We start from the raw sequence: 20,585 nt of genomic DNA, 5'->3' as shown, positions 1-20,585 counted from the left end.
TACATGGGAAGCACACCACGGCCTATCACTACAAAATTAATTTTTGCACTGGAAGCACAATGAAGCAGCCATATTTTCCACTGCCCTTAGGAGTAAAGATATGCACCCTGAATTCAGAGTATATGAAGACTGCACTTCCACCAAGTCTCTTTTACCAGTGTGAGCAAACAGACTAGCTAACTCTAAAAAGGAAAAAAAAAAAAAAAACCACAAAACAGTCTATGCTTCAGTATCAGGTATTCACTTAATGCATAAGCTATAAAGAGTTAACTACTACCTTTAGAATCTAAAATTTCAAGGTTTTACATTGTGCAACACAAACAGTATCTTCTGCATTAAAAACCACAGCTTTCATTCCTAGTGAAACTTCACCCAAAAACTTGAATCCTTTAACAGAAAGGCCTGACACCAAGTAATGAAAGAAAGAGGAGCAACGTTTGACCTTCCCAATTTACACATACTCTTCTTTTGACAGATTCCAGACAACATCAGCCAATGTTCTGAATAGTTAGAAAAGCAGAACACTAGAAGCCAAGATACCAATATGCCTTCTAAAAGCCAGACAAAAACATTTCCATTTGGCTTCTTTTCCTGCATCCTGGAACAGAACAGTAGCAATAAAAGTGTCAGAATTAAGCTTCTCTTACAGAACACTATTTATACATTAATTTCTAGGTAAACATAAGCAACTGTTATAAACATACCTCTTAAAAAAAAAAGGAAGTAATCTAGGTAAAGTTACAATGCTTCCAAAACCTTTTCTGTAACACAGGCCAGAAGGACAGAATGGACTCATATGAAGTTAGGGCAGATATCAAAAGCAATCTTGTCCTGATAAGGACTTATCTTCATAACATGATGAGCTCCAAAAAATATTACGTGCATGGCAGCTGCCAATTATTTAGTACTGTTAAACGGACATAAGTTTGCACTCAGCATTGATTCAAAATTCAGAGAAATAGAAAGTTTAAGAAAAGCTTTTTCCTCTCCAGTCTTTCTTCTACATGAAAATCCGTGCAAATCTAGATTAGAACTAAAATTTAAATAAATGGAAAATCCAAACAAACAGTTTAATCTGAGTGGAATGTGCTGTTGGCAAACAGGCTGCATTTTAAAGCTAAAAGTTTTGTTGCACCAAAACACCAGGAACAGTGGAGGCTCAGCAACAAGCTGCAATGGAAAAAATCTTTCCGAAAAGAGGTTCCCCTCCTCCTTCAAAAAAAAAAAAAAAAAAAAAAAAGGCACATGGGAAGGGCTTTAGAGCTTTAAGTAAGTTTCCATTTTCAAGGTTGTTCCTCCTTTGAACAACTATCATATTATTCCATGTTTAGTCTCTAGGAGTTAAGGCATCCTTAACTAAAATACCTATTTCAGAAGAACAACTGTTTAAAACCAATTCAATAGCAACCAGAATATCCCAGGGAGGAAAATTTAACTAAGAGGTTGTTACACCTTGAGTCTCAAAACTTAAGCTCCCAGAGCCAGTCAGATATTTAGGTAGACAAAAGACTTGCCAGGAAAGACCTGCAACTGAGAAAATCTTATTACTGACTCCAGAAAGCACTGAAAATTGAAGAAAAAAGTTACAATTTCTAATTAATTTACAGTAAAAAACAACCACATGTTTTCAGAAGCACTGTGCTTTCCTTTAGCACAATGCCTGGACTAAAAGTAAGTTCTTGTAGTTGCACAGAAGGAAGACTTATATCAGATTACATGGCATAAGTAGTAGTATGCGTTCTAGCATCACCTCTATTTTTAAAATACCAGCCCAATGTATTTTGGGGTAATATTCAGGCACTAGTACACAACACTGGGTGATACTTTTGACCCAAAATGACTTGAAAGAACGAGTTTGGTTTCTACATAAAGCTGGAGTAAGGAAAATGGTTAATTGTTTACCAGGTTTAAATAGAACTAAACCAGTTCACCTTCCCAACCCAACCTTTGGCAGCAATCTAACCTAAGCTTTCCAGAGGAAAACACAAAGGAAAAAAAAAAAAGTCAAAGTTATTGGAAACATCAAGAAAGTGGTAAACAAGAGAAAAACCACCACTTAACTTTTTGGATTTCATTCATGTATGTAGGTCCAAGTGAAGATTTCCATGTTTCACTTGATTTCTGGAGAGAGAGCTAAGCTTTCCCCCTCCCCCCCCTTAAACTGTAAACAACTTACTGGAATAGAAAACCGTACTGACAGCAAACCATATTTTTGGAAATTTAAACACTCAGTATCCACAGGAAAATATACTCAAGCTTTCAAAACTATTTTTCTGTCCCACAATGGTATATTCAGTACTTTTCCACTATGTTTATTTTAAAAGGAGAAACCCTGACCTGAAGAAGGAGTCAAGAGTAAGACGACAAAACAGCAAGTATTTCTTCAATGCTCACTTTGCACTTGTCACAGTGAGACAATGTAATTTTCTTTTAAACAATGTACTTTGGTCAAGCTAATGGAAGATATATTGTTTTACATAACCTAGGAGTCCATACATTTTTTTACTTAATACTTTGCCTATCATTTGCTAATTTCTAAACCTTTCCAAATTCTTAGTGCTTTTCACTTTGAACATCTCCTCAAGATGCATAAAATTTCTCCATATGTAAGCAAAAAGCATCCAAATGCATGCCAACAGCCCAAAATGAAGACAGTTACTTACATACTAAATGGGGAAAACAAATTATAAGATATAAAAAAAAAAAAAACATGGAAATAAGTTGGGGTTTTGGCAACAAAGCAGAGCAGAACTTTTAGCAAAATCAGTGCAGAGGGGGGAAGGATCACTGCTACCCATACACCGTTAGTATCAGAGTGAGAAAAATAAAGATAAAGGACTAAGTTGACACTAAAATACTTGAGTGTAGACTGGAAAGGATCATCTCCAGCTATGAGTTTAAAAGAACAGCCAACTTCTAGAATTACCTCTAGAAAGAGAAGCAAAAGAAAAAAAAAAATCTAAAACAGAGCTTGTATGACTCAGATCAACTGCTAGATCAGGAGAACAGATGCTGTTATTTACAAAATGCATTCAAGCTGAAAGCATTTCTGGTTTCTACAGTTCTCTAGATATTAGCTCCTATGAAAAAAATCAGGAAACAAAACTTTTTTTGTGTAAGCCACCAATGCACACCCTACAGTTGCTTACCTCATTAGTAAATAATAAGAGATGAGGAAATGTTTGTGTGCAATTTCTTCAGTTTAAAGCATTTCAATGCAGTCAAAAAATAAAAATCAAGCAAGCCATTATCATCAAATGTGTGCTTCACTCTTCACTACTTTTGAAAATAAAAATTCTAGTTATGATGTCCTGAAAATCAATTCAGCAGAATCATGTAAACCCATAAATTTACAGATCAAGTTATCCCAAACAATTAGAAGAAAAAGTTGACTAAGTAAAGCCCATTTCCATACAAGAAGAATGGCATACAGCTAGCATGGAAAATTATGGAAAGGCTCCAAACACAGAAACAGCATTAGAAGTGACCCAGATATCCTACTTTACATCACTTTGAGAACCTCCACTGTTTTCAAGCAACTCTTTATTCCAACCAGACACTCTCAGGGTCAGGCAATTCTGCAGTTGACAAGCTCAACAAAAGAAAATTTCCCTTCATCTCTCTCAACAAACAAACTGAACCTTCAGAAAGGAGGCAAGTAGGCTGAAGGAGGGAGGAGTCAGATAAGGCAATCTAAGGACTATTGACAATTTAAGTTTTTAAAAAAATATGTTCACACCCCTGCTCAGAACATTCCCCGACATGTCAAGATTAAGTCTTCTCCCTTAACTTCTCCAGCCAGCCTCGCCACATGCATGTGATACAGACCCATGATCAGAACATGTTTACAATAAATACTGCAGAGGTACAGTTCTTTTTGTAGGCTAGCAGAAGCTGTAAAGAAGACTAATCATTTAAGTGCATCATGTCGTTACTTCAGTATCTCTCCCAATATTAAGAAGAACAAGAGTATCTGAACACCACAAAAAGCACCCCTAACAAATGTTTTCTAAACTAGCAATCTGGCAGAGCGACATGTGGCTTTTAAAGGGAGCACCCTACCACACATAATTAAACCCATTCCACCTAATGGCTGGAAGAGACAGAACATACTTTTGCTCTGAAGTGAACTTGCAAAAAAAGGGTGTTTTCATTCACTTTACATAAGAGTACTATGGGAAACAGAAACCAATTTGGGTATCGGCATTGTGCAAGGAGACTAGTCAGCTTCCAGATGGATCAGATTCACCACTACCAGTGAGGATACTGTGTTTAAATTCATAGGCTTGAACAGACTATAAATTTCATCTGAGACACCTTTCCATGGTGACTGACCACCAGTAAGCATCACAGGGGAACATCACTATCATGCAGTGGGACACTCAAATTAACTCGGACAAAAAAAATCCCACAACCTAACAGATCTGCCTAGCTACAGATTTCGAAGTTCACTAAAGGAAGTTACTTCTGTTGTGCAGGAAGGCTAAAAAGATTGAAGACAAAGTTATGAAGTCATTTATCAAAGATTACACCAAAAGCAGATTAAAGATTTGGAAAGTTAGCCAGTCTCCTGTAATACCAGAGTCATCAGGATAAGCCATTTGAGAGCAAGGAGCATATTTGAGTTTCACTCTTATTACTCTTAACAAGCACCACAGAGCTCAGGCATGGAGCATACACAAAGCAAAGAGATAGGGAACCCTATTGTGAGAAAAATCTAGCAATGAAACAGAAAAGTAACTCCTATTTTATCCTTTATGGACACACACAGGGGAACTACTACCTCCTCTCCTGGCAGAGGCTTTATTTGTCCCACACACTGTGGTGGAGGAAGAGGACAGGATGCCTGCTCTGGCTGTGACTATAAGTCTTCCCATCCTCTCTGGATGCTCATTTAATTTAAATCCATACAAGTATTTTGCCAGGATTTGGAAAGGGTAAGGCTAAGGGTATTCCATTCCATGTTCCCTGCCAAGCAAGCCTAGGTCACAGGCAGTGCCCGAAGGTTGTAATATGAAAGGATATATACTTGGCTACTGACATGACCCCTCTCTTGTTATATGCCATGCAGCCCTCTGCAAACTATGGGATTCTGTTACATTTATCCGCTAGAGCAGCAGGCCTAAGAAAACAAGGAGCTACTCAAAGTCCTCCCAAGCCTACCCGCTGCTTTTCAGTAAGAGACAGAGGTTCCAGACCACACGTTCCAGTGCTACATATCTGGTAAATACGGTCTTGGAGATCAAAGGGAAAGCATTCAGAAGGTGCATCCCTCCAAGCAGTTACCAACACAAAACATAGAACAAGAGGGTGGAAGGAAAAATCATCCAGTTAGCAATGTTCCGCCTTTCCCAGGGAGAGATCAAATAAGCATATCACTCCTGCCTGATGTTTAAGAACAGTTTAGACAAAGAGTTCTAGTGATGAATGATTGGATAGTCTATGCCATTGCTTTACTATCCTAATTCTTGACATTTTCCCCCAAATGTCTAACCCAAGTCTTGCTGGAATTTAGATCAACTGATTATTCATTCAAGCTCATGTTTCCTTCCTTTTTGCAGCAGTCTTTTCACCCCCCTCCATCCCCCATTTATTTGGGAACATATTGTCTTAGCCTCCTTTTTAGCTGACTGTACCACCACCAATTTCTTCAAAGTTTCTTCACAAAAAAATCAAAGGTCTAGAAGACATGATACAAGCTCCCATTAATTATTAACATAATTTTCAATTCTATGGCTGCTCTCCAGTATTCTTACTCTCCTTCCCAGCTTGTAACCTGCAATGCAACAAGCGCAAAATTTTGTTAATCAAGATCGTGCTGGACAAGACCTTGTAGAATCTGTACCAAGTACTTGCTACCTGACCTTGCTTACCTTCTGGGGATGGTTTTCCAGCTAATTTTACTCACTGCACAGTAGTTGCTAGATCATAATTCCCTAGCTTGTTAATGAGAATATCATGTGAATATTGAGGACTCCAATATATCAACATATTAACATTATTGCATCTCTCTGCAGCACAAGGCCTGTTACTCAATCATAGAAGTAGAAATGCTGGATTTAAAATAATTTAACCTGGATAAGTCTGTTTTGGCTGTTGCTTAACTTCTTTTTCTAGGCACTAAAAATGTGTTTCATCACTGCTCCAGTATTTTTTCTTTGAGATAAAGTTAAAATCCACCAGTTTCCTCTTCCCACTTAGCCCATACTGAAGAGGTATGCACCATTATTCTTTTTCAGTCTACTACTTCCCTCCAGTATCTTGAGATTGCTATCCACTATGAGATTGCTTCAACTAGGTTTTGGGGTTTTTTTTAAGCACCTCAGAATGAATTTCATCAGGCCTTACCAGATTGAAGATCTGTTGCTTATCCAAGCAACCTACAGTTTTTTCCCCCCTAGTGTAGGAGAGTACTATTTATGCTTTTATCATGACTATTAACTACACTGGCTGGATTAACCATTTGAGAGAACATTTCAATCACCTCAGCATTATCTGTTAATCCCTTAATCTGTGGATCTTTTATTTCTTGCTTTCTTCCAATACCCCTTTTAGCTACACCTTATTATATATTTGACTGTCCCAGTTTTGTTCATGCGCCTTTGTGCTCTTCATGTGTGTCGTGGTTTAGGCCCAGCTGGCAACAAAGCACCATGCGGCGGCCGCTCGCTCACTCCTCCCCGCCGGCAGGATGGGGAGGAGAAAATACAATGAAAAGGCTCATGAGTTGAGACAAGGACAGGGAGGGATCACTCACCAGTTATGGTCACAGGCAAGCGAGACTTCGGGGGGGGGAAGAAATAAATTTAATTTGTTACCAATCAGAGTAGGATAATGAGAAATAGAACCATATATTAAAAACACACCTTCCCCCCACCCCTCCCTCCTTCCCGGTCTCAGCTTTGCTGCCGATTCCTCTACCTCCTCCCCTGCAGGAACAGGGGTTGCGGTCAGTTCATCACACCTTGTTTCTGCCGCTCCTTCCTCCTCAGGGAGAGGACTCCTCACACTCTTCCCCTGCTCCAGCGTGGGGTCCCTCCCACAGTGGTCAGCCCTCCACGAGCTTCTCCAGTGCGAGTCCTTTCCACGGGCTCCAGTCCTCCACAAACTGCTCCAGCGTGGGCTTTCCCATGGAGTCACGGCCTTCCCCGGGCCCAGCCACCTGCTCCGGCGTGGGGACCTCCACGGGCTGCAGGGGAATCTCTGCTCCACCACAGGCTGCAGGGAAATCTCTGCTCTGGAGCACCTCTTCCCTCTCCTTCTTCACTGACCTCGGTGTCTGCATGATTGTTTCTCTCACATCCCACTCCTCTCTTCACTGCAGCTCCTTCTTAGCAGTTTTTCCCCTTCTTAAATACGCTATCACAGAGGTGCAACCACTGTTGCTGATTGGCTCAGCCTTGGCCAGCGGCAGGTCCATCTTGGAGCTGGGGAACCTTCTAGCAGCTTCTCACAGGAGCCAACTCTGTAGCCCCTCACCCGCTACACAAACCCCCGCAATACAAACCCAACACAGTGTGCATCTTCAGCAACATACAGTTTCCCATTTTCTGTATGCTTCTTGTGTTTACATCAATGAAGAGATCAATAGAGAGCAAAGTTCTTTTTTCATTATTAATTTTCCCCTTCAATTAAAGTGTTTGATACTATTACATTACTTCTCAAAGAGGTTGAGACCAGTTTCTTTCTTCCTTATATTTGCCCCCCAATCAAGCTTTACATGCCAAATCCTAAGCTTTTTGACATTTGTGGGTTCTATTCTGCTGTTCTGTCATCTTTTATCCTATGTAGGCTAACATCTTGTCACTCCTGCAGAGCCTGCCTCCCATCTATGAATTCTCTTTGTTAATCTAAAAGACTATTTTTACGAATTTACATACCTCAGCAGAGCAGTATGTTCTGCTCAGTCTTTTCCAAAAGATATTGGATGGTTATGAGAGATTTTAACTAGCAAATCTCATACTTTCAATGATTCTTCTCCAGCTACTGACATACATCTTGTATTTATATGCCAGTCACGTACATCTAATTGATCTGATGGAGGCCGGGCACAATACTTTTAATGATCATGTTTTAAGACCTTCCACTGCTGTTTGTTCCCCGTATATTTGTGTTGTGCAGACATATATTGTGCAGACACCTAGCATACTAGGTGGAATGACCCGCTATTCTGCAAGGTCATAAGCAATATGCTATAAATACATGCAAAATACCGCATATGCAAGAAGTTATCAAAAAGCTATGATATATTTGGGGTTTTATCTCAAAAACCACTCATCAAATATTTTCATATGCAAACATTCAAACTCTTTTCACTTGGTTAAAGCATTGCAATTGAAATATCTTTAAAATATTTTAAAATATATATATATATTTGGTCAAAGTGACCTTAGCGACCTTGCTTTTATTAATAAAAGCAAGAAAGTCTTAATTAGAAAAAAGGGTGCTAGTTTGCTGATACTGTCTTTGTAATAATTCTTACAAAAACAACTTGTCTAATCTAAATGCGAAATTAGATATATTCTCTTAGGCTAAAAAATATATATTATTATATATATAAAAATATATGTAGCCTACAATAAGAAACTCATTATCCTGAATGTAAGTCAAATCAACAGGAATTTACATTAAGCAAAAACTTATTTTTATAGATTCTGATACAGGCAATACTATTTATTAATAATAGCATTAATAATACTATTTATTAATATAGCAAAGAAGAAAGTTGCATACTTAGGATTCCACCATATTTCAGAGGCATTTTTCCCCAGGAAAAAAAAAAAAAAAAAGACCATAACAAAGGCAGTCTTAGAGGGATGCCATGCTGACACAGGCTGCTGCCAAGCCTGCAGTTCACCAGCTTACACCAGCCATATAATGCATTCTACCAACTTGCTCCAGACACAAAGCTGCAAAAACACCAGCAGCATAGTTGCTCATGCCTAAATATTTGTCGATTACCCCAACAGGCAAGAGGGCACGAGCCCCAGAAAGAAATAGCTATCAGACCACATGGAAAATTCAAATCTTTGATTTCCTCACTGACCTATCCTGGATGCAGGGCAGAAAGATGAAGAAAGCACATTTTACAATTCTCCATTTAATGGAGGAGAAAAAAAAAAAAAAAAAACAAACCAAAAAACCAAAACAACAGTCCAGGCTCAGACTACTAGTCTGAGTTAGACCATCCCATGGGAGAACGAAGGAGGGCAGCACCAGTTCCCAGGAAAACCTTTGGGTTCAAAGTTGCCTCTCCTGCCCTGGGCTTTATGTCATTTAATAACTTGGCAGAGAATAAGGTTTAGACAGCATAATGGTACATATTGCTGTAGACTTAAAGATTGTTTCATATCCCAAAACAGGGAGATAAGGTAATACAAGTGAGTCCTTTAAGTACTGATACTGTTCTGAATAGGATTTCACATTTTTATAATGTTACTAAGCTATTTACCTTTAGAACCACTGCTGAAAGCCACAAGTTCTATGGGATAATTATATTTAATAGTTTGCTTTATCTGCCATCTTCATCGCAGAGATTTGAATAAAATCCCTCTTGGCCATGAAATCAACAGAAAACCATTTCACACCTGACAATAGTCTGCAGCATCCAAAAAGGAATACCTGGATTGGATTATTTCGTCCACAAATGCGGATCCAAAGAGTACAATGAAAATTTTCATTTATGAGTACAGCCATAAGAACTAAGACTTGCCACTCTATAGTCATAGAATATAGAATACTTCTCTCTCAGATCTACTCCCTAAAAAGTTACAAAAGAAGCTTTTAAAGATTTTCTTAAAGTAATGTTGTATTTGATTTTATTTCGCTTAACTTTGTTAAACCTTTACTGCAGCTTGTGTGTATACAATTGGTTTCATATCTATTATATGTTTCACATCTATTTTTATTAGTCAAGCCAGCTACGACCATGGGATTTGAACTTGTGCTTGCTGTATCAAGATGGAGTTATTTTCTGCCAGAACTTTTTGGCCTATTTAAAAAAAGCTAGTAACAAAGTTTCTAAACAAGACTAATAGTTGAACATGCCAGTAACTTCATATATAAAAACCTAAAAGGGAGTCATCAGATCATATATTCTGACCTCCGCCAAGACTTAGGTGAGAGATCACCACCTGTTTGGTCTTTGAATAGACTCTGATAACTTGTGCCTGATAAAAGCAAGTCTTCCCTTAGCAGTCTGTTCCAGTGACTCATCATTCTCACTGGTAATGGGCTCACTTCTCATTTGAATCTTTAACAGGGAAGATGCTGATGCAAAGGTGCCAAATTAAGTTTGCAACTCAATATTCAAGTTGTTTTGGGTTTTTTTGTTTGTTTCGTTGGTTTGGGTTTTTAAAGAAAAGCAGTATAGCTGCCAAGCCTTTCGCATAGACCATATGTTGTACTTAAAGCTTCTACTGACAGAATCTGCTTTGAGAAAAATGCCCCATACAGCCCAAACTGTATAAAATAAATTAAATTATATTGTATTTGTCCCATTGCACACTATTGAGAAGTAGACAAAATAAACAGAGCCTCTCTCAGCTTCAGTAATCCAAACGCAGAATTTCTCTGAACCACTTCAAAGTAGGACAGAGGAAAAAATGGATCTATATACAAGTTCCTTTAAAATACTTATATACGTGTATTTTTATATATTATATTATGTTTTATATATAATACATATATGTGTGTATTGTATATATTATAATATATAATGTTTATATATATAAAATTATTTTTTCCCCTAGATTCCCCTATATTAAACCTGTTAATGTTCAGGGAGAAAAAGCACAATAGTGGGAATCAGGCAGCTAACTCCAAGCACAGCTCTATGTATTCACTTGTGATTAAAAGAAATACCTGAATTTCCTTTTCCTACTCTGCAGCAAGTAGTATCTTTAGCAGTAATGCTGGACCCGTTCATACAAGCCTTGCATCAGAATTTCAAGACCGGTTCAAAAACTTTAGGTGAGCAAGAGAATTGCAATGTGAGTAACTATAATTAGACTGTAACAGTGGAAGAGTACAAAGCAACATTTATTTTTGTTAGCATAAAAGGTCAGTAAATGTAATACTCTATTGCCTAGACCGCCTATAAGCTATTAAAAAAAAAAAAGTTTGGATCTTACCGATCCCAGTGGAGAAACTATATACCAATAAACAACAAAAAGGGAATTTTGACAGGCTCTGCTTTAGTAATCTTGAAGCTCATACAGCTTTTAAAAGCTCAAAAACTTCCCATACTGATTTATATTTTTAATTGGCAGTCCTGAATGTTTATACCCAAATCTTTCCTGCTTTTGTATTAAAGCCAACTGGTAATATCACAGCACTGGTCATACAGACCAAAACCAGAGCATTAAAGTTGTCACTTCAGCACTTCCTTCGATCAGCTACTTCCCAGCCATTCATCGCTAAATCCTCCCCGCCGGATTGCACTCAAAAACTTGACGCTTTTTTCCCCTGCCTTTTAATAACGCTTTTCCAAATGTTTCTTCGCGCGGGGGGTGGGCATTTAGCATGTATTATTGCACGAATAAATCTGACCGGCCGGGGTCAGATGCCCACCTTGTTGCACAGCTGAAAGTCGAAGGTGGCCTGCGTGGGACGGGGCCGGGAAAGCAGCGGCGGCCGCGGGGCTCTCCCGGCCCCGTCCACGGCGGAGGTGGGGTCTGCCGTGCTTACCTGCACCCCGCTGAGGATCGCCTCGCTCTTCTCCCTCACGTCGGGGAAGGGGCAGCGCTTGGAGAGCATCAGCAGGCGGGCCAGCACCTCGCTCAGCCCGTCGCGGGCGGCGGGAACCAGGAGCCCATCGGCGGCCCGAGTAGGCGGCACCGCAGCCACAGGAGCGATGGTCTCGCTACGGCGGAGAACGGCTTGCCCGATGGTGTCCAAGGCGGCGGCGCGGGTGGCAGCGTCGCGGCTGCACAGCCCGTCCCAGCGCACCTCGCCTTCCCGCTCCTCCATGGGGCCGTCCGGCTGCTTCCCCACCGCCGCCTCAGCAGTCCCGAAGCGGCCGCCCCATGGCGGGCTCCCGGCAGCCGCCAACCCGCCCACAAAGACGACAAACGCGGCGGCGAGCGGAGAGACCGCTGCCTGCGCCGCATGGAGGGCAGAGCGGGCGGGAGCTCCCTCAGCCCCGGCGGGCGCCCCCGTCAACCGCCGCCCACCGACGCCGGGGCTGCCGGGCGAGCAACGCTGCTGGGGCTTCGCCTCTCCCGGCGGGGAGCGGGCCAGCCACCACCCCGCGGCGCCGGCGGCTCCTCCTCCCCGCCCCAGGCATGGAGCGAAGGGGACGGCCCCGGCCCTGCCTCTCCGCCGCGGCGCGGGGCGGACCCCTCAGCCCTCCCCGCCGGGACCGGGCCGCCACAGACCCCCGACGAACCCCTCACCCGTGGGGAGGGGGGGAGGGGGGGCAGGGATAGGCAGGAACTAGCCCGCCTAACACGGGGAGCCCACATGACGGACGCGCCCACCACCCAGTCGCCTTTCAGCACTCGCTGGCCGGCGGCCCAATCGCGGCGGGGAGCGGCAGCGCCAGGAGGGGGTGTTGGGATGTGTAGTCCGGCCGAAGGGCGGCCCTTGCGCCCGCGGGGGAGAACTACGTGTCCCGGCAGGCAGCGCGCGGCTGCCGCCTCCCGGCGTTGCAGGGGTCCTCCCGGGGGTGTCTGCGCCGGAAGCCCCGCCTGCCGCCGGCAGCGCCCGCGGGCCCCCGCGCCCCGCCGCGGGACGGTGCCGAGGAAGGGTGAGAGAGAGCGTTCGCTGCCGCTTCTGCACAGGGTTGTTTTTTTTTTCCCGTGATGTCGGGTTTTGGGTTTTGGGGGGTTTTTTTGTGTTCCACCGCAACAGGTTATCGTACGCAGATGGCTGGGAACAGCCAGGAATAAAGCAATTCCAGTAGTGGATTTGCTTCAGAAATTTGCGTTGGCAAAAAATTAAGCACACGCGTGTTGTAAGCAACGGCAAAGGCTTGTGAGAGGTACGCTTCAACAGAAGCCTTTGATGTAGCCTAAGTAAACACATCAGCAGAAAGGAGAAAGAGACGATGCAAGCGAAATACAGCGCCTTCAACACTTGAAATGAAAGGGGGGGGGAAATCCCTGGGATATTCGAATTGGGCAACAGTTCTGCAGTCTTTTTATCCAAGTTAATCCAAGGTTTTTTTAATCCAAATTATGCTGGGGCTGATGCGCCTGGAGAAGAGAAGGCTCAAGAGGGATCTTATCCATGTATATAAATACCTGGAGGGAGGGTGCAAAGAGGACGGAGCCAGGCTCTTTTCAGTGGTGCCCAGTGGCAGGACCAGAGGCAATAGGAACAAACTGAAACACGGGAGGTTCCCTCTGGACATCAGGAAGCACTTTTGCACAGTGAAGGTGACCAAGCACTGGCACAGGTTGCCCAGAGAGCTTGTGGAGTCTCCGTCCTTGGAGATATTCAAAAGCCATTTGGTCATGGTCCTGGGCAACCATCTGTAGGTGGCCCTGCTTGAGCAGGGCGGTTGGACCAGATGGCCTCCAGAGGTCCCTGCCAGCCTCAACCATTCTGTGATTAAGTGTAATCTGCCACCAAATGGGCTGGTATTGCTGTTTCCCTTGCTTTTCCTGCAGGGAAAAAAGGCACTTTTTTTATAAAATTAGTTTTCAGCCAAGTCAGTTCCTTGATCCAATTCACCTCTTGGCAGAGAAGAGGAGAGGGAAACAAGGGCAGAACCACCCGTTTGCAGCTGTCACATTAATGCAATCATAAAACTACAATTTTGAGTATACTGAAAGGTAAAAGAACGTTTGCAAGTAAATCGGAAACAGGACATTGGGCCTATAGGGTCTTGCGTAATTATTTTATGGTTCTCATGTACACTTTTCCCACCCTAAAATTCAAACCGCAAAACTGAAGTTAAATGCAGAACAAGCTACTTGCATACCACAGAAAGACACAGAAACTGCTTCTGAGTCCAGGAACAGAGCTTGGGCTGGCTCACCAACACTAGCCATCAACAGCTCTTTTATTTGTAAAGAATCTGGTTTCTTCATCTGACATTCCTTTTGTTTTCTGGCACTGTTTCTCTAAAGCTTGCAAAATAAGTGTCATTCTATCATTACCTGTACCTTTCAAGGAAGACCAATCTCTTTTTCCCATAAAATCCTTTCTACAAGGAGTCTGCGTTGCCATTGTTCGGCAGCGTGGACAGGCCTGGACTGCTTCGTGCAGCTGCTTCCTCTAGGCCTTTGGCACCCTCATGAACAATATATCTACTGAAATCATCACTACCTGTAATAAATGTGAGTCTTGACTTCTCTAAGCACTCAAGGCCTCCACCCATCATAAATGATGGGTTCAAAGAAAATAATTCTGCCAGTGCCTTTTATGTTTGGTTTGTTGTTTTTTTTTTTACATTAGCTACCACTTCAGCTTCCCGTCCTGTTCTGTCGTCACTCGTTATGGTCTCCCAGTTTTCCTGTGAACAGGCATGTCACGTATGCTTTCTTTATTTCTATCTAAATTTTGATCTTCAGAAGTTGGATAGATCTCATTTTTCCCATGATAAGTTTGCGCTTGCTGGGTGTCTCTGACAATGGCTACATACGTCTGAGATCAATAAAGTGAACCAGAATCGGAACTGAAGCATTGGTGTTAGACTTTGGTACGGCTATATTCCCACACCGAATGCTAAGATTGATTGAAAGTCACAGCACTGCCTTTTATCTTTTAGAAGTTGTTTTTTCCACTGGCTGCAAATGAACTCTGGCTACAGGAAACAGATTGTGAAACTGGCTCCAAGGCCTAAACTTCAGATTTCAGCCCTTTGTTTTATAGATTTTAATATAGTACTTTGGTAATGGAGATGAAGGTGGCTTTATTTTTTCCAAACCAAATCTCTGCAGTCTTCCGATACCAGGTCAAGCTTCGGTATGTACTGCAAGACATTGTGGAAATCAAGGTCAAAGGCTACCAGTGGAATTAATCAGAGCCTGAACTTAGGGGAATGTGTTTGTTTGATTTGCGTGTTCACTGACTGAAGTTAATATGCTTGTTTTTGATCCCTAAAGAATGGATAAGAGAAAGGCAGAATTATGAAGGAAACAATCTGGCAACTCATCCAGAATTACAGCATTTGAGTTTTTAAAATGATAAGCTGAAGAAAAACAAATTTGTGGCTGTTTTAAACCTCAGTATTTCCTTCCTTGATGATTTATCAACTTCCCTCTTTTTTTAACTAGATAAGAACTTCTATAGCCATATGCAAACGATATCCAACGGCAGAATTATTTTTTGAAAATACAATATATAGTAGTTGTATTCATGTCCTTTCTAAGATATAAGATCTAAATTATATTTACTTTTAAAAGTGTTTTCCAGTTTCTGTATGTCACAAAAGAGCACTTTACTGCTGAATACACTTAGTCAGTTACTGGAGAACTAATAATAACACAGTAAAACTTGTGCAACTTAGAAGGAAATGCTTTTTAAATTAGATTCCTTGAACTGCTTTTATTTACACCTGGTTTTGTTGAGGCTTATTTCATTCCAACTAGTAAATACATAGGATGGGATCGCTCTCTTCTAAAAGTTCACCCTCCCCTTTTAGATCTGGGTTTTGGCATGTTGCTGCAATAAATAGGCACTCCACAGTATTTAATGCGTTTTTCTTCACAGCAGCCCTCTGAGGAAGCAAAGTTCTGTGTCTCCTGTTTTGCAGAGAGACACCAGAAAGCCAGAGGCTACTCCTCTACTGTCTTTGAACCCAGGCCCAAGCTTGGTGTCAAGCCCAGACTCATGTATCATCCCAACAGACCGGCCTCAATGATCAAGCAAGCTACAGCGTATGATGTGGGAGAAGATGTGGCCTTGTTTTACTTCTGAGCACATGTTTGTACATCTGCCATGTGTTCTGGCCTGCTCTGGGTTGCGTGTGTATGTTTGCACCAAACTCTGCCACCCTGCCTCCTTAGAGGTCACAAATGCAGCAGGGATGGGTACGTTAGCCACCAGCTGCTTCTTACGAAACCAAATCTTTCTTGCAGAAAGACTATGGAATAGTTTTATGCTGAAGGGTTGGTTGCTTTGAGAAGAGCTGGGCTATGACGTACCAGAACTACAGGCCACTTCAAGTCTTGCTGTACTTTGCCAACGCTTTGACTATACTCCATTTAACTGTATAAATGTAGCCTGAAAGACTAAGGGCTAGACCCCAGAAAAGAGTATGGGTAAACTAAAAATTCAGATCCAAAAAACTCCACTGAGCAGCCACCTGAACTCTGTTAGTCTGTTTCTGGATAGAAATGTCCAGAATTGCCCCAAGCTAGACATCTTGGCACCTCTCTCCCCTTTGTGTCCACTTGTGGTCTAGGAAGCAGGTAGAGCAGCTCCAAGAGAGGTCCAGCTGAGAGGAACCTCTCCGAGCCCAACAAGTCAGGTTCTTCTGTTACAGCCACAGCTGGCTTCAGTGCCCGGCCACATTTGGTAGAGTGCTCACCTTCAGTGCAGTAACCCAGTGATGAGAGAATCGGCTTTTAGCTCAAAGGGCTTTACGTCAACATCTTGTAACTCCCAGGAGAGTGTCCCAGGTGCTCAGAAGGACTGCAAAATGGAAGGGAAGCATTCATCACCTCACCTGTTGAAGTTGTGTCCCTATGGGAAAGGATGGCAAATACATGGCACTAGTGTGAACTAGAAGGAAGGAGACACAGAGAGCTGTAGGCACTTACTCCTGGTTTCTGGTAGCTATTCCCAAGCCAGTGCTGTTTTTTATCCAGGAACTATTTACTACAAAAATGCATAAATAAAACCCGGGACTCTCTTTCAACGATTAAACTAGATGAGAGAGACACATCCTTGTTTTACCCTGTCTTTTGCCTCAGCTGCCTTCTCCTTGTCATAGACTCTTACACGCCTTTCTGAACAGGGTCATAACTTCAAACGAAAAGGTGGTGACTCCCTGTTTCCTTCCTGCTCTTCCTCCTCCCAGTCTAGCATGGTGGTCAGGGATGCGGCATGAATGCTCCCCAGGAACTCCCACTTCCCAGCCAATGCTCTAACCACTGGGTAACAGCATAGAGAAAATGGACAGTATTTCCTCCAGCTACACTTTAAAAGAAAATGAACATTGCTTATTGGGAATTTTTTATCTGCTGACAGACCAATAGGCCTTTTAAACACCTTTGGCAGGCTGTCTGTTAACACAAACCTTGGTGTTTTCCAGTAATAACACAAAGAAAAATGCTGTGGCCAGCAGCCACATGAAATGAAGTCACAGACCAGAGAAGCTACAGGGACTCTTTATTCATTGTTTTAAAGAACAGATTTTGGCACTCACTGCCAGAAGAGGACTCCAAATTCTGAGTCCCAGGAGGACAAAGATGCCAAGCACCACGGTGGGACTTCACACACATCTATGTTCATAGAGTTTCCCCGCACACAGCTTTTGTTAGCTCCTCACTGAGCATGCTGCTTGTTTTGGCCATATACCTGCACTTCTGTTACATTGAGGGAATGTAAGCCTATCATTACCAAACTCAGGATTCAGCCCTGAGGCTGGAAGGCTCATATATCCTGGAACATCAGTCCCTTATCAGTCCCATCCCTCTGTGATTTATTAAGGTCACACAGAATAGCAAGGATTTAAATCAAGTCCCTAGAGATCCACTAAATTACCTTGCAGTCAGAAACTGTGCATCTAGTTAATAGGGGAGAAATGTCTCTTAAATAATTTATAATCAATTGAAGTTAGTTTTATATATGCAACATTGTGCAGGATTTCGTAGCATCTTACTCAGATTTTTTCTGCGTCTCTGAAGTCATGCAAGTTTAAATATACAGATTACATGAAACAAGTATTCTGTTGCATGGCTTTGAATGTTGTAAGTTTTCCCAGACAACTCAGGGCAGAAGTAGCAATAGACCATTTTTGCATTTTTGAGTACTCATTATACCGTATGATATACAAACTATTTGGCATTAATACTTAGGATATTGTGCCTGTTCAGGATGCGCAATGTGGATGTGTTGGAGTTGCTATGAATATTCTGAGTCATGTAAACAGACGATATTATTTAAAATTATTCTTCAACAAAATAGGTCTCCAAAACAAGATTGAGGAGTTGCTCTGACTCAGATCTGCTTGCAGTTTTTCTGCATCTTTAAAGGCAACTGTTGCTGACAAAAGATGACTTTGGGAATCATTTCTTGCCAGGAGTGAAACTTACCTTTTCCTTGTTAGTATTTTTTTTTTCTCATTATTTTCTTAGGTTGCCTGATGTACAAATGCAGAATGGAGTTCTTGTTCCCTGCCAGGTGCCTAGTTATCAGCAGCACAGGAATATATGAAAAAAAAAATGTAGGGGTGGTAGTAGGTAAAAAGAGACAAATCCTATGAATAATTACCCTCTTTGTGTTTCTCTGCTCGACCATGTCACGCTCTTCTAGTTATCTGGCTAAAAATCTACCTCCTACTCTGTCTCCATGCTAGGCTAAAGGATGTTGAAGAGACTGACACTTTCCCTGAGAAAGTATTGGTAAAAACAAAAGTTTACTTTGAAAGTAAATTCCAAGGCAACGGTGGGGACACAATCTGTGTGTTTCATCTGCCTAGAGGGCAAGTTGCAACGTTCAGAACCATCTTTCAATGATCCCATTAAATATTTGAGACATAAAAGGTGAAAATTATCATACAGTAGAAGTGTTTACTATGAATGAGTCAGTACCTGCAATAACTATCCCCTACCTCGTCGTATTTCTTCACTATGATTGTCGTTTCATCCCACTCTTACATTTGCCCCACCCTACCCTAGTATATCTTTCCCTTTTTGCATTTGCCCTTCTAATCTCTAATTATTCTGCCTGTGCACAGATACACAGTCTTCTCTACTGGAGACGGTTGCCCTTGAAAACCTTCCCTTTCCACAACAGCAGTGTCTTCCTCTTTTTAATCAAGGGTCAATAGTCAGAGCCAGTAATTTCCTCCTGCCTTCCAGTCTGTCGGGACACACGTACTCTGCTTTGCTCTCTAGAAAGGTGTGAGAGCTGCTTCCAATCTAATGAGCAAATGCAGATTTTTGAGGGTGAAGAGAAGTGACCAAGCTAAGCAAACTACATATGGAAGACAGTGTGATGGCATCATCAGCTGAAAATAACAGGGGGGAGAAAAAGTAACTTTTTACATTCTTCATGTAGCGTACTGAGGAGAGCACCTTCAATTTCCACATCAGTCAGTGTACTAAGAGCAAACAGCATCTGTCGGAACTGGATCTGAAGTATAAAGGGAAGAAACTTGATAGTTATTCTTGTGTGGGAAAAAATGGCTCTTTTTAATTTGTAAAAACCATAACTTTTTATGCTAGAAGAGGGAGTGGGATAAAAAGAATACCAAAGGGACAAGAGCAAGGAACAAAGCTGTAGGATGATGTAAATACAATGAAAAGAGAGGAGATGAGGGAGAAAAACCAACTATAACATGGGGGTGGATGAAAGGAGAGGATAAGAGGACTAGAACTATGAGGGAAGAGAGGAAGTATATTAGTGACCATTTATAGTATTTGATTTTGTGTTTGATGCTTATTACAAAAAGGTTATATTTAATTCCTTTGGACGGATTAAAGACTTAGAAATGTAATTATTTTGATAACACTATATTCCAGGCCAGATGCTTTCATGCTAACATAGCAATTGTTACTAGATAGGAATTCGCAGTTTTGCTCCTCTGAATGCTAAGTTCAGTTATCTTCTGCTCATACAGGTTAAAGCAGTTTGCACCAACTCGATTTCCCCACAAAGTATTGAATATGATTTTTGTCATGCACTTATGAACGAAGGCCCAATTTAATGAGGAATTGGGTCTCCTGTGCTCATTGAAGAAAACAGCAAAACTCTAATGACATTATGACCGAAGTTTGCTTGATACACTGTCAGGTTAGAACCTTTTCCTAAAAATATTGTCTTTAAAAAAATCTCTGTTTTTTTCCCCACCTGGTTATTTCTTTGCCTTGTTCCCAAAGTATTTGTGTAACTCATTCCATTTTCTTTCTTCCTCTTTTTTGTTCTCTGTCTTTTATCTCAAGCAAACAGGAACTAGAGAAGTATCAATATGAATGCTTAGCAGGTCTGACACAATGAAATAAAAGGCTAAGGAGGTGGGTTTTTTTTCATTAAAATATCAGGTTTTGTCATACTTCACAGTATATACAGTGTCATGAGAAAACACAGAAAGTAATTTATTTTCCTTTTCTTCCAAGACTGAAAAAAAATGATTGTATGAAAGTTCTGCATAAGACTTGAAATTCAGGAATGAATAGGTTTTGCTACAGCAGTATCAAAGCAGGAACCAGGCACTTAACCTTCACATATCCAGTTCTGAGACTGTCAGTTTGTATCTTGCAGTTTGTACAACAAACTAACTCCCATGGATTTGCCTGTGTCAGTTTTTAAAAAAACTCCCAAGTTCCTTAATTGTTCTAACAAATTTTAGTCATTTGTTCTAAACTCGTTTAAAGTGGGACTCAACAGAACTTAAAAACATGTTGAAATGCCTTATTGATTCAGTGAGGTTTCACTTCCTATTAGTTTTGCAGCTGTCACCATTTCAT

The 20,585-nt window shown here is 41.5% G+C and overlaps 1 protein-coding gene across 1 annotated transcript in view; it reads right to left on the bottom strand.

Moving 5' to 3' along the window:
* The window catches only part of SESN1 (sestrin 1), an 86,582-nt gene extending 74,325 nt beyond the window's left edge, over positions 1–12,257 (bottom strand). Inside the window, exon 1 of the mRNA XM_050894351.1 lies at positions 11,689–12,257. Within this exon, the coding sequence (XP_050750308.1) occupies positions 11,689–11,970 (282 nt within the window). The 5' untranslated portion in view covers positions 11,971–12,257. The remainder of the gene's footprint in view (positions 1–11,688) is intronic.
* Positions 12,258–20,585: the final 8,328 nt, after the last annotated feature.

The sequence above is a fragment of the Gymnogyps californianus genome, chromosome 3 (genome assembly GCF_018139145.2).
Source record: "Gymnogyps californianus isolate 813 chromosome 3, ASM1813914v2, whole genome shotgun sequence".
Lineage (NCBI taxonomy): Eukaryota > Metazoa > Chordata > Aves > Accipitriformes > Cathartidae > Gymnogyps > Gymnogyps californianus.
Note: the sequence above shows the minus strand (reverse complement) of the source record. Positions and strands in the feature narration are given on the sequence as shown.